The following is a 15,207-nucleotide window of genomic DNA, read 5'->3' as shown; positions in this document are numbered from 1 at the left end:
TTAAGCCTAATTAAAAATAAAAAGATCGTCATTCACCTTACACTTTTAGTAATAATAGAAACTCTTCAACATAAACTTAAAGAAAGTCGAAATTCTCTACCTAATATCTTGATCTTAAAACACTAGCATAACATTATGTGAAAAAAATCTTGAGGTTTTAAAAACTTTCTTCCAATGATCTCACATCAGATTAGTGAAATATTAAAAATTGAAGGAGTCGTTTATTAAAAGTTGTAATTAGTTTTAATTTTGAAAGTGGTAAGCAACTTTGAATCGCATTTTAATATTTTTAGTTGCTCAATAATGTTTTAAGTATACATTATGTTATTTGCACATTTAATTACATTTTTAAATGTAATAAAATTTATTTATGTTATCCTTAATTACAAAAAAAAAATACAATATTGATTTTTAATAGATTTATTTATTTTAGAAAATATTGAATAAATATTTTTCTAATAATTTATATAATTTACTATATTTTTATATTGAAATAACATTGATTCAAAATAACGTAATAGCTTAAGAAGTAAGTCATAATTTCCGAAATATTTCATTTATGGTATAGAGGAATAAACTATATTTTAAAATTGTTATAAATGTTGCTTGATATGTAAATTCAAAAGAAGCAATCACATTTTAGCTTATGGTAAAATTTTATCTAGGATTTAATTTTATGTAGCTTAAATGTATAATAACATTTGTAAAAGTGTTGTATAAAATGGTTTAAATTCAATAATAACTATTGTCAGAATCATTAAAAACACACCAAAAAACCCTCTGAACGGACATCAGGTGTCAAGCAACGAGTATCATAAATCAGATAGTGGGATGCAGGTGTCAGCAGAAGAGCGGACGCTCGTTTTGATGTGGGAAGAAAATGATTTTCTGAAACTTCCGTCCCACTCTCTTTTGCATGCACCCTTCTTCCCAAACTCTGAACTTCTCAAATTCTCCTCCTTCTCTCTAAAACGTTTTCCCTTCTCTCTACAAATTCTCATCTCTTCTCTTCTCCGATCAACCTTCAGGCACCAGTTCTACTCTTCCGGCTTAGAAAACGATCGTTTGAACCGATCAGTTTAGGATTATGAACTGTAAGTTCATCCTTCCTCCATTCGTGTATTTTCTGTAACATGCAAACCCAGATTCCTGGTTGCATGAGCTAATCCTATCATTCTGAGTATCTTTCTGGTTTTTATGTTGGTTATAGTTCTTAGAACGTGCTGTAGAACGTTAAGGCCTTTGTTAGAAGGAGAACCCTAGTCTGTATCTGTGAACGTTCGGCTATCTTAAGAGGTAAGGGAAGCTCATTTAATTTAATTTGTATGTTGTTGTAATGTATGAACGTTCGTTAGTTGACTGATTGAATTGGATGCATGATGATTAATATGATTGTAGTACAATGAACGTTCGTTTATTCAATTAGTGTAAATGAAATATGATTGAGTTATGTTATGATGTATTAAATATATGAAATCTCTATGTTTGGAGGGTATGAAATATGAATGTATAAAGTTGTGAAATTATATGTAATAAATGAGTTGGAATATAAATGATCCTGATAAAATTTCCCCTAAGAAAGTGTACGTTCGTTACTGAACGGTCCTTGACCGTTCGGTTTTATAGTGAATTTGGTTAGTAGTGGATTCTTGCATTTGGGAAGAATCCTAGTTGAGGACGAGCGTCTACACTTCGAACTTCTGTGCTTGAGCGTTCGGCCAAGCATAGTTTTGTCTTGATATCCTGCTGTGAAATATTTTAGTTATTTTTAAATGCTACTTCAATAGTACCTTGGCATAATAATCCATTTTCTTTTGTATCCGTTAGTAGCACCTGTTCTTAACCAAGTGTTCGTCCTAAGCAAGTGTTTGGTCTCACACCTGGCACTTGTCCTATCTCCTTAAGCTAAATTTCCTTATATGAGCGTTCGTTCAAGCCCTCTAGGGTTCGCTCACTGTAGTGTCCAGTCTTTGACTGTCACTTGGATTCTTGATTACTAAACTCAACTAAATTGAGTATTCACAAGCGTTTGGTTTCTTCATATGAGACAATTCTAAGTATTATTTTTCGTGCCTTGAAATATTCTTATTCATTGGTTTCACTCTAGAGTCCTCGTTCTTAGTCTGGTCTTTTGATGTTCAGATAAAGTTCTCAAGAGTCAGTTCATCTAATTGGCTCAGCATTGAAATCGATGTTCGTTCCATTCGTTTCTTGGAATAGATATATTTGTGCTCGCTATCTTTCTTAAAACCCAATGTCAACCCTTGGTCTTAATCTACTCTCAAATTTGAAGATCTCTCGGTCTCACTCTATGTGTTCGGCCCAGTTTTAAGTTCGGGTTGAACGTTCGTTATTTGTAATCCTCATGAATCTTTGAACGAGGTGATCAAATGAGATATGTATTAGTGAAAGATGAAGAAAATGTGATATGGAAATATTGTAGTTTATGGATGAGCGTTCCGGGGAGGAACGACTCATGTATGAATATTGGAATTTGTAAAGTATGACTGTGGGTATGCTAAGCTGGCTGTTCATCCTGATGTTCCGTGAGTACTCGTCTTCACGTAGAGGAGGGTAGGTCATGTGTGGGAACGGCAGGAGGTCCTATTCCTTAAGGGTACTTTGGACAGATAGGGCTAACCTCGGGTGACAGCTGTTGAGGGCATCCCAGTTACTACATCACCCGGGTGCACGAACGCTTGTAGCTACACAGATTTCATACAGTCCGGACGGTCAGTCTAATGATAGGCTTTGTATGATTCGTATGATGAAATTTATCTCGTGTGTTGGATTGTTTGAAATGTATGTGTACGTATGAATTAAATTACATAAGCTTACCCTGTATTTTTCTGTGTTGTCTGGTTTTGTACATCCGTCCTTGTCGTTGCAATGATCATCCGTGTGGATGTGAGCAGAAGGAGACGAGCTGCTGGAAGAGGCGCTAAAAGAAGAAAATTTGGTAGAAGTTGAAGTTAAGACCGAACAGTAGGACGTTCGGTCAGTAGAGTAGTTTTGTAATGAGGCGGCCTTTCGCCACTTTCTCATCTTTGTATGTATGACCGTTCGGTATTTAGGTTTTTGTAAACCGTTCGGTCAGACTCGTTTTTATGTTTTGATTATATTGTAACTCCCCCTCTGTAAGGCCGTTCGGCCATGAGCGTACATTTTCTTAGTGTAAGACTGAACTGAAATATTATTAAATGTAATTATTCGATTATATGGTTTATTGCTGTATTTTTGGGATGTTACAACTATTTAATAATCATGACTTAAAAGCAAATAAAATAATTAAAAAATCATGTCCAACAAGCAAAAGGTAACAATTAAAATGTGTTGTCTAAAATTATAAACAAAAAGTTTTTGTTTAAATGTTATTTAAAAAGCGTGGCTTATTCTAATGATTTAAGAAAACAGTTAAAAAAGTGGTTTTAAGAAGAAAAAAAACCACTTAAAAAACGTTTGGGGTTACATAATCTAATATTAGAATTTTTTTGTCAATTTTTTTGTCAAATAACTTTCTAAGCTTAGACTATTGTTATTTAACTACAAAGCATAACTTTTAGTTGCTGTCTCTAAGGAAAAAAATGGTGTATGCAAGTCACAACGATTTGATTCAAAACATATAGAAGAAAAATTTCTCATGTTGATACATAATGAATCACACATGTCTTACATGTAGGGATGACAAAAAAATCCGCGCCCGCAGATATCCGCGGATAAAATCCGCGACGGATAGTTGGTACCCGCGGATATTTACTATCCGCGGGTTGTGGGTAGCGGGTTTTTTAATACCCGCTTATAAACGGGTCGGGTGCGGGTATTATACTATCCGTACCCGCGGATATCCGCTACCCGCAGCAAATAAAAGTAAAAATTTAATTTATATTTTATTAAGTTAAATTTAATTAAAATTAACATTAATTTATATTTTATAAAGTTAAATATAAGTAAAATTAAATTTTAATTTATATTTAATTTAATATATTATATTTTATATATTTTTTGTAATTTTATTTAAATTTTATTATAATATTTTATAAAAATATATTTTTTTAAATATTTGTGGGGTATCCGCGGGTATCCACGGATATCCGCGGGTTTTAAAATATCTGCGGATATTTTTTAAGCGGATATCCGTGCGGGTAGTGGGTAGATTTATTTTTGTCGGGTCGGGTTGCGGGTAGGCACTATCCGTGCCCGACCCGACCGTTGCCATCCCTACTTACATGGTATTGCATGCAAAGATAAATTTTCATAAACTCTTAAAAGAGCATATGCTCATAAACTCCTCTTATATAAGAAGTATGTATTTTATATATCATTTCTATGAATTTCGTTGTACACTTGAAAAACTTTCATGTAAGAAATGTTATGCCTTATTTCTTAATCCTAAGAGGAGGTGAATTGGTTTTTAATAAAAATGCTTTCTTTTTTCTTTTTTTGGAAATCTTTAGAATGATCTTTAACATAATAATGAAAATAATGCAGTGAAGGAGTTTAAGGATAGAAAACAAACAACTTTTTATATTGGTTCGGCCTCAATGCCTACGTCTAGTCTCTTCCAATCAACCTTAGATTGAAAGACCTTCCACTATAAATATTTGAGTTTTTACAGCAAGGCTTTATAGAAAACAACTCTCAAATGTAATCTTCTCTCTAACTCACCAATCTAATATAGTAAAAACACACCCTACAGAAAGAACAATCATCTTCTTCAATCCTTGTTTGTTTAGCCAGTTTTGAAATACAAATCCTTCTCTCCTGAAGAAATTGAATTTCGCATACTTGTGAGGAATGAGTTTCCTCAATCTCCAATTGTCAATGAAGTTGGTTTGAGTGTTATCGTCATTGATCTAACCCTCAAGATTCGGACCATGACACAAATTCTTCTGAGCAATAGTCTTGACCCTTTTTCTTTGTGAAGAAGATGATGTCATTGTGAAGAATTACAAAGAGACTTAGAGAGTGAGAGTGAAGTTTTGTAGAGGATGTGTGAAGAACAAATTGCTTAGGTTAGGGTTAATGATTCACAAATTGTGTTTGGAGGGAAGCCCAAAATTTAAATTTTTAGACAAAAACATTTCAATCGATTTCCTAAATACACATTCGATTAATTACAATGTGACACATATGTAGTAGTTAAAAATGACTATTAATTGATTTCATTAGTTATTGAATCGATTAAACCTAAACTAGTCTCAAACTTTTGTAAAATAGAGAAATATTGAGAACAATTTAATCGATTACATTACTAATACAATCAGTTAGAAATCGTGAAAACATCTTTCATCCAATTTCAATGCAGACAAACACAGATTATTCACATACATAAGTATACATATCACACATTAAGAATGATGCATGGAATTCATAATTAAGCAACAATTACCGCTTGTGATGCTCAAGAGATTTATGATTTTTTACTCTATGGTCCTTCCTTAAGTCCTTGTCTGCCACCAGCTCAGTTTATTTTCCTGCAAAATCATTAAATGGTTTAGAAGTAGGTACCCAAATAAACTTGGGGCCTTTTGTGTTAGTCACATTAGTTAGTTCTTTGGGTATCCATTTAAACTTTCCCTTTGAGACACCAACTTTCTTATAATAACAAGATCTAACAGTGTGACCAATTGAATTGCAATAAAAACAGGTAGCAGTAAAAGGTTTACTCAAATCAGTAAATTTCTTTGAGTTAATTCTTTCACTTTTAGCCTTGTAACCTATTCCTTGCTTATTTATTACTCTTCTTTGAGATCCTAGAATAACTTCTAGGTTAGATTTACCAAGAATACATTTTGAAAGTGTGCTTATAAGATACTTAATTTTTTCCAGATAAGTAGGACATTCTTTGTAATCTTGTTCAACAATTCTAGTTTCAGATTTAACATTCATAGCAAATTGTAAAGCATTATCAAGATCAGTTTTCAATTTATCATTATCTTTAACAAGGTTTTCAATTCTATATTCATAGTCCTTTCTTTCATTGTTTAATCTATTAACCTTGTATTGAAGCTTCATTGCCTCTACATGGAGTTCCTGAAAAGCATCCAACAACTGGTAATATTTGTCCTCTATAGTCTCATCACCAAAACTGTTGCTGCTGCTTTCTAAATTGACAGATCCTGCCATGAGACACAAATTTGTCTCCTCCTCCAGGCTTTGGTTATCTTCATCACTTGAAGAACCTCCTGAATCACAGTCCTCCCATGCAATGTAGGCCTTTCTTTGCTTGTTCTTTCTTTTGTCCTGATTAAGCTTTTCTTTAGTTCTTTGCTTTTGTTTCAAGGTTGGACAATCAGGTTTGATATGACCCTCTTCTCCACATTCATAACAGGTGGGAGGAGCGACCTTTCCTTTCCTTTTGCCTCCTCTTGAATTACCTGCAAAATCAGATGTAGTGTTTCTAGATTTCATAAACTCGGTAAATTTCTTTACCATCATGTTAAACACTTCCTTTTCTGGAACTTCTGCATCAAAATCAACATCTGAGTCATTGCTTCTTGAGGCTTTCTTGTGGATATCTTGAGAGCTATGGAGTGTTTATGTTCAGTTTCCTCTTCCTCTCTCAATCTTCCAAGCTCCAACTCATGCTCCCTGAGTTTGCCAAACAGTGTAGCCATATTTATGGTAGTCAGATCCCTTGATTCAACTATGACAATCACCTTAGGTTGCCAACTCCTACTCAGACTCTTCAGGATCTTTATGTTGATTTCTTCCTTCACAAATGACTTACCTAATGCAATGAGATGATTTACAATGTGTGTGAACCTCTTCCGGACATCATAGATATTCTCTCCAGGCTTCATCCGAAACATTTCATACTCCTGAATGAGAGAATTCTTCCTGGCCCTCTTAACCTCATTGGTTCCTTCATGAGTCACCTCAAGAACGTCCCACATTTATTTTGCACTTTTACACGTTGATACCCTAAAAAACTCGTCAATAGTAAATGCAGAAGAAATAATATTTCTAGCCTTAATATCATATTATGCTCTTTTATTTTCATCCTGGTTCCATTCAGAAAAAAATTTCAAAACAATTTTACCATCAACAATTTTAGTAGGCTTAAGGTCCATTTATAACAGCATCCCAAATACCTATATCAATAGATTCTAAGAAAATTCTCATTCTAATTTTCCAAAAGGGATAATTTTCTTCTGCAAACAAAGGGGATCTGTTTGTGGAAGCACCTTCTCTAAAGGTTTGAGAAATAGAGGCCATCAGAATCAAATTAATCGATTTAACAGAAAACTTAATCGATTAGTTTACGAACAATTTTCAAAAAACCAACTCTGATACCAATTGTAAGAAATTTTATGCCTTGTTTCTCAACACCAAGAGGGTGGGGGTGAATTGGTTTTTAATAAAAACGCTTTCTTTTCTATCTTTTTGGAAATCTTTAGAATGATCTTTAACACAACACAATAATGAAAATAATGCAGTAAAGGAGTTTAAGGATAAAAAACAAACACAACTTTTTATACTGGTTCGACCTCAATGCCTACATCTAGGGTCTTCCAATTAACCTTAGATTGAAAGACCTTCCACTATAAAGATCTGAGTTTTTACAGCAGGACTTTACAAAGAACACCTCTCAAATGTAATCTCCTCTATAACTCACCAATCTAATATAGTAAAAACACACCCTGTATCCTCTTCTCTGCAGCACCCCTTTTAGACCCTTCTCAAAGTCACAAGAACACCAAGTTCTTCTTCTTGGCAACACGCACAGGGAAACCACAATCTCTTGATTGCAAAACAAAGTTCTGATCAGGAAAGAAAACAACTTAACATGCAGTAGTTGATCAACCAATAAACGTCCAAAGCTATCGTTCAAGAATCCTTCAAAAATCTACAAATCTTTTGTATCTTGATTCTTGGAGCAATCAGCGCACCTGTAGTTCTTTTTTTGACTCATTGATACCAAATATAAAAGTTCAAATGATCAAAAGTTGTTAATGTAGAGTGCAATGCATCATTATACAGATTTTCTTATGTTTGACGCTTTTTAATTGATTACAAAAGTAATGTAATCGGTTACACTTTTAACATAGTTACACCAGAATTACATTGAAACAGATTTAACTGATTAAGCAATTAATGTAATCGATTGAACATAAACTGTAAGTCAGATTATTTGAAAATATGATCGTTGTGACAGTTAGAACATCTCTAGAAAACAATTTCAAAGAATACCAGACTTAACCGATCAAGTAAACAATGTAATCAGTTAAGAATTACACTTAGACGATTTTGAAAACTTTTTCTTCTCAAAACTCATCATAGCAGATAGCAAACGGGTGTTGGCAAAGACACGAGTTTTAATCGATTATACATATAATGTAATCGGTTAAAACTTGTAGTTTGTCACAATTTAAGCATTAGCTATCTGATTAACTTAATTGATTACATAACCACTGTAATCGATTACTTCATACATATCTACTTTGTGCAAGTGGTTTTAACATATGAAAACATGAGTATGCATACAACAGATGTAAACATATGTATGACTATATAAATTATGCAACCCAAACAGTTTAGGCAATATATGTCTTTAAACATAAAGAAACATGTCTGTTGTTATGATGGAAACATATATGTGTTGTCATAATAAAAAACCAAACACATAAGGGATTGAGTTTAATATTCACATTGTTCCCCTATCAACAATATAGCTTGAAAATATTTTGCACACTTTAGCTTAGAGAAGATTTGTTATGTATTTGGTGTTTTATCTCATGAAGATATTAGTTAATAACCCATTATTATAAACCAATATTTTCCCTATTTTTATCTATGATGTGAGTGTTTTGTACTATTGATCATTCTTTAAATCTTAGTGAAAATTGTTGCAAACTTATTTTAAAACTATCATATAACCTTTTACCAATGTTTGCTGAAAAAGTTATTTTTGACTATTTTAAACTCTATTTAAACTCAGTTTGTAGAGCTAACATTTTATCATAGAATCAACTATTTCTTAGGTAATTTTTTTTTATTTGTTTTTTCAACTCAACCAATTGTATTAGAATCATCCTATATAGAGCCCTTAAATCTAGTTTTTCTGGTAAGATTTGATAATAAAATGTTATACTTTACTTTTTTTTATAGAAGACATGAAAACATCATCTAGGCATATGAAAACTCTTATACTACTTACCTATAATTGACATATATATGGAAAAAAATAATACCTTACTGCATTTTAAACATAAACACAAACATTTTATATAGAAACTAACTCAACTCCACGAGGATTCGAAATCATCAACTTCTTTTAATCACAATTCATAAGAATACAAATGAAAAATAATCATTTATGTGAAAATTAATTAAATACAAAAGAGTGTATTGCTTTAAAATAAAAAATCCAACATGAAATTGACGTACCATTCCACAAATAACTATTCAAAATATACTTTAAACTAGATTATAAAATTTCAAAACATTCAAGCAAATAAGCAATTCTACACACAGACCAAGTAAAGATGCAATGGATGAGTGAAGTAGTCTCAAAGAAAAAAGTGGAACTACTATATCAATGTAAATAAAATAAAAGTTGTCATGGACATGAACCTTTAAAGGAGTAATACTTTTAGGAATCTATAACGAATTACTCCACATCGACATGGTCCTTAGCTTACAAAATTTTCCATAAAAAAATAGTATTTTTAGTTAAACTTTTATCTTAGGCTTAGATATTAAGAATACCTATATTACAATATTTTAATTCTTTTAGATCCATAATTATACACTCAATTTGAATATGTAGATTTTGAATTTATTATTTTCATCACTTCATCTTTATTTTTATAACAATTCAAATGGTCAACGTTCTAATTAGTAATATTGATTGAAAAAGAGTAAATAACTATATTTTTTATGAAAATTAATCATCAACAGAATTAAATATTTCATCATAAAAAAATAATATATAAAAATAACGAAATAAGTTTTTTATAATGCACACCAATAACATAAAAATAAATATTTTTAATAATGTTAAATAAAAACTTAATGGCAGAATTTATTTGTTTCTTAAGATTATGGAAGACATAATATATTTTTCATAGTCTTTTTTTTTCAATATTCAAGAATTAACATTTAACCTAATAATTAATAATAAAATTAAACAATAAGAGAAATCTAATAATAATAACTATTATAATTATAATAATGTTTTTTAAATTAAATGATGTAGTTCTTTTTGTTTGATTTTCGTTTTAATTTTGACAATTTGCTTTTCGTTGGTTTTTCTTTTTGCAAATATTGTAAGAAGTTGAAGAAGTTTGTATGCGAGAAGAATAACTTAGAAAAAAACTTCACAATTTGTAGTCTGTGATTCCAAGTGTAATCTATTCTCCACTGGAACTAAAGCTGCCACTTTCACAGCCACGTCGAGCCTCGCCACTCGCCGATGGCCGGAAACTGCTTGCCGCCGGTCAATATCACCGGAAGTGGCCGGCCGGTGCTCGAACCGAACGAAATCGAGTGCTTCTTCCTCTCCGGTGTTGATCTTCTCTGCGAAGACGAGCCCAGCACTTCCTTCCCCCACCTCAAATCCGGCCTTCTAATCCTCACCACCTACCGCCTCCTCTGGCTCCCGGATTCCGCAGCCTCAGGCGGTGGAGCAGCCGGCGCAGTCCCCCTCGCCGCCATCTCCCACATTTTCTCCGTCAAGAAGTCCCTCCGTTCAGTGTTCTCCTCGCCGCGGGTCCGGTTCCAAGTGTCACTTTCGCCGGAGGGGCGTGTCGAGGCGGTGGGATCGCGATCGGTGGTGGTGACTGTGGTGGTGAGGGGGAAGGGGGACTGCGACGCGTTTCTGGCCAAGTTTTGGGAAAATTGGCGCGCCAGAGCGTGGGAGGAGGCAGGTAGTGGGTCTAGTAATGCGGCGGCGGCGACGGCGGAAACGGCTACGACATCGTCATCAGGAGGAATTTATTCGAGTGACGGGACGGTGAGGATGGTAGGAGTGTCCGGAATACTGAGAAAGGAGCAGGAAATGTGGGAGAGTACTGATAGAAGCTTGCAGGAGGCTTTTCAGGATTTGAATGCTCTCATGGTATGTAATGTGTTTGCAAAATCGTCTTCTCTTTTTATTTGGTACAATTTGAGTGCAGCATGTTTCCCCCTTTGATTTTAGAGAGTATTTTTTTGAGAGATTTGGCTCATCGTGTGAGGGTGAATTTGTTGACGAGAAAATACCGGGTTACATCCTTGTGCCAGAAGGCTCATGGCTATGACAAGGTATGGGAAGAGTCATTGTATACAGCCTCTCCTTGCATATGCAAAGAGGCTTTCGAGCCCATGATCAACTGATCACCAAGGTTTAACATTAGTGGTTGGTGATGTGAAACCAAATGATTAATATTCAAACACCTTTTTGATTTGTTATGCATGTATACATAACATTAAGTGTTGATTTTTTTTTTCACTAACGACTGAGATATATGATTTGTTATACATGTCTCGGTATCATTGACTATTGATTTTCTAATCAACAGTTGGTTTACTTACTTTACCCTTTATAGCAAGTTGTTACTTTAGAGAGTCAATGGTTGATATTACTTACTTTACCCTATACAACGACTTGTTCACTTTAAAGGAGTCAGTTACATTTTTGAATGTTTATAGGAGGAGATAGAGATAATTATGTATGATGTCAATTATTTCATGTTCAGATAATGTATCTGGTTTGTTTTGTGCGTACTCTTATTGTCTGAAAGTATTATTTGGTAGATAATTTTTTTCTTGTTGGAAAAAACAAGGGTTGTTTTGAGTTTTAGCAATGGTATCTTAGGAATTCCTTCTTCTTAAAGTGTTGTGAACGGCTTTATAACTTATCTGGTGATAATCATATGCGATGTCAATTTGTTTATTTGTGTCTACTCTGATTATGTGAAAATATTATCAGAAATTGGATAGGTAATTGCTTGTGTATTTTTAGCAATGGTATTTGGGTATTGTGAAGTGTTAGTGATGACTTTTAACTCACGATGCGAGTTAGGATTTATGAGTGTGGAGATAAAAAATTATTCCAAGACATAACTTTTATGTTAGGTGTGCATCACTAAAACTGTTTCGAATAGATTATTTGCTTTGAGCTTTTCGGTTGAAAGAGGTTAGCACAAATAGGTTGAATTGTGCTTTCCAGAAAATGTAGTTAATTTGTGGGATCTGTAACCTGTAATTATGGGTTAATAGGATTTGGTCTGGAATTTGCTAGTTCATCATAATTTGCTGAAAATGTGTTTCCTTCTCCTTTTAGACTTGGTTAAAATGGGAAACATCACTCAATTAGATTGAGGAAGGACCACTACGGAAAATGATTGATGATCCAATAAATGTATTATTTCTTCTCTTAGTTTTGTATGTGAAATTGTGCGCTGAACTTTACCCATGTGCTTGTACAAACAGTCATCAATTCAGTTTCTAGTACTTGATTGTTACAATTATAGTTTCATCAGAAAGTCCTTAGACTGGAATTCTTGATCTGGTTTTGTGTAGTTTGTATTAAGATAAAGGTGTTCAAATTTTGGGTTGATGTTGGATTTGCAGAGTAAGGCTAAAGAGATGGTGATGCTAGCAGAGAAAATGAGGCTAAAACTTTTGTCCGGCTCAAATTCTCAAGCCAATGCAACTAACGATGAAGAGATGGGTTCAAAGGAAGAGATGCAAGATTGGTTATTGAGTGTTGGTATTATATCCCCAGTTACCAAAGAGTCTGCAGGTGCTTTGTATCATCAACAACTTTCTCGTCAGGTTCTCTAATTACTCCTCCTCAACCATGTGTTGTTTTCATAGTAATAGAAAGATAATGCAATTTGTAAGACATTTTAAGAGAGATAATTATATTATTTGTCAAAACTGTGTTGCTCATTGTCTATTTTAAGAACTTTTTATTTTATCCTTGATGTAATTTTATTCTTTATCACAACCATATCTCGCTAGTAATACTAGTTTTATTTATTTAGAAACAATCCCATAATCACAAGAATTTGTCTCTTTAGAATTTGCTGTCCATATTTTCTAAAATAACCAGTAAGGCTCATTCATGTATGTGAAGGTCCAATGACCTAATAATTGATACAAAAAAGTAGAATATTTTTCCTTCTAAATTTGGGATGATACTAGTGCTCCTAATCTTTGGTGGCCTCTGAATGTATGTAAACCCTTGCATGAAGCCTTCATTGCTGCACAACCTTGCACCTTAGCCTTCATTGATGGGCAACCTTGTGCCTTTGCCTTCATTATTGTGCAACCTTGTGTCTTAGCCTTGATTACTGCATGACCTTGAGCCTTATTGCATCCTTTGTTGCTGGGCAATCCACCCTACCTTGTTCACACCCATTTGTGACGGTTGAGATCATGAATCACAGTCTGGAAACTGTGACAGATTTTAGACTGCTGGAGAATTGTAGAATGTTCATTCTAAATTTGAGATGTTATTATCAGTGCTTGTAGTCTTTGGTAGCCTTTGTCAGACGCAGACTTCATTGCAGCACAACCTTGCACCTTAGCCTTCATTGCTGGGAAACCTTCCACCTTAGCCTTCATTGTTGTTCAACCTTGTACCTTAGCCTTCATCGCTGAATGACCTTGAGCCTTATTGCAGCCTTCATTGTTGCGCAATCCACCCTACCTAGATCACACCCATCTGTGATAGTTGAGATCATGAATCATGGTCTGGAAACTGTGACACATCCTAGACTGCTAGAAAATTGTATAATGCTCATTCTGCTTATCGGTTAAATAGAAAGAGTTTTCTCGAATGGTTTCAACTCATTAGAACCATCTTTAAAGGAAAAGCAATCGTCAATCACCTGATTCATAATTCCCCAAAATGAAATTGATGCCATGTTCAAATCATGTGATGAAGAATTCTCCATGACAATGGCATGGTTGTGGAATTTGATGGTTCTAGAAATCAGTGATACCTACATTTTTTCTTAAATCAGTATGGATGTGTTTGTTTTCGGGAGTGGATTTGGGAGTTGGTTTGAGTGGAAAGCATTAATCACATACATTGTTTTCACTATATTCAACATGGTATCTAGAGCCTAAGGTTCTTTTGAGGAAAACATTTATGTTGCCTCTGCCACTACACCTGCCGCTGCTAGCGGCGGCAGCGCCATCTACTGCTGCCAGTGGCGCTATCGTCTACCATCCCATCTCCTCAGGTAGCTATTCAGATCATCGAGGTTGCTCTCTTTCCTTTTTTAGGTGCCTTCATTGGAGAATCTTGAATTTTTATGGGTTTGCTATTTTGTTCATCCATGGCTTCTTCTACTGTCGTCTCTTCTGACCTCCCTTTTGTCACCATTGCATTTGACCCGTCCATATATGCTTTTTTCTCTCATGGAAAAGATGACTTTTGTTAGTTTATTTATTGCTGTGATGGATCTCCAACAATGATTTCTCCATCCATTGGATATCAACAATGCATTTCTCAACAGCGATTTGCAAGAAGAGTTTTACATGGAGCAACCACCCAGATTTATTGCTCAGGGGAGTCTTTTGGGTTGATATTTCGTTTTCTATGTCGTCTTTTGCAAATTATTAGCAATTTGGTGTCATTTGAGTGCAGAAGAAGATATTTTCACTAAGTCTTTATGGATTATATTAGTAACAAGCTTGGTATATACTATTTGTATGCACCGGCTTGAGGGGGAGTGTTAGATATATTATCTTTATCTTTTCTTTATCTTTTATCTTTAGTTAGTTTGTTATTATTTCTTACTTGTAGTTTGGACTTAGCCCATATTTCTTCTATTATAAATAGAAGACCTTATGTGTATATTCAACACAAGAGAGATTAATCACATACATAGTTTTCACTATATTCAACAAGGTCCAAATCCAAATCTAGGAAAAGAGAAAGTCCCAGGGCTTATTGAAGTGGTAGCTATTATCCAAAATGAAGAAAGTAGGAGAGGATTGATGTTGGAGATCCCAACTAGTGAAAACTCTGCAATGATGGCTGAAGGTGGACAAATCACGATTATTAACCAGAGGAAAAATTGGGTTCCCAATTTGGAGAAAAAACATGAGGTCTAGTGTACCTACTATAACAAGCCACATCACACAAGGGAGAAGTGTTGGAAATTACATGAAAAACCTAGTGATTTGGAAATGCAAAAATCAAAGTGTAGTTGCTGAAGCAAAATTTCAAGCAATGGTCCAAAGAATATGTGGACTTTTATGGCT

At 34.1% G+C, this 15,207-nt stretch overlaps 1 protein-coding gene across 1 annotated transcript in view; it reads left to right on the top strand.

The window, feature by feature from the left end:
• The first annotated feature begins 10,290 nt into the window (after positions 1-10,290).
• The window catches only part of LOC124836689 (vacuolar protein sorting-associated protein 36-like), a 30,884-nt gene continuing 25,967 nt past the window's right edge, over positions 10,291-15,207 (top strand). Inside the window, exons 1-2 of the mRNA XM_047311863.2 lie at positions 10,291-11,062; positions 12,559-12,762. Coding sequence (XP_047167819.2) covers positions 10,418-11,062; positions 12,559-12,762 — 849 coding nt within the window. The 5' untranslated portion in view covers positions 10,291-10,417. The remainder of the gene's footprint in view (positions 11,063-12,558; positions 12,763-15,207) is intronic.

This window comes from Vigna umbellata, chromosome 3 (genome assembly GCF_029865625.1).
Source record: "Vigna umbellata cultivar VRB3 chromosome 3, Vumbellata_1.0, whole genome shotgun sequence".
In the NCBI taxonomy this organism is placed as follows: Eukaryota; Viridiplantae; Streptophyta; class Magnoliopsida; order Fabales; family Fabaceae; genus Vigna; species Vigna umbellata.
This window is presented reverse-complemented; position numbering and strand designations above follow the sequence as displayed.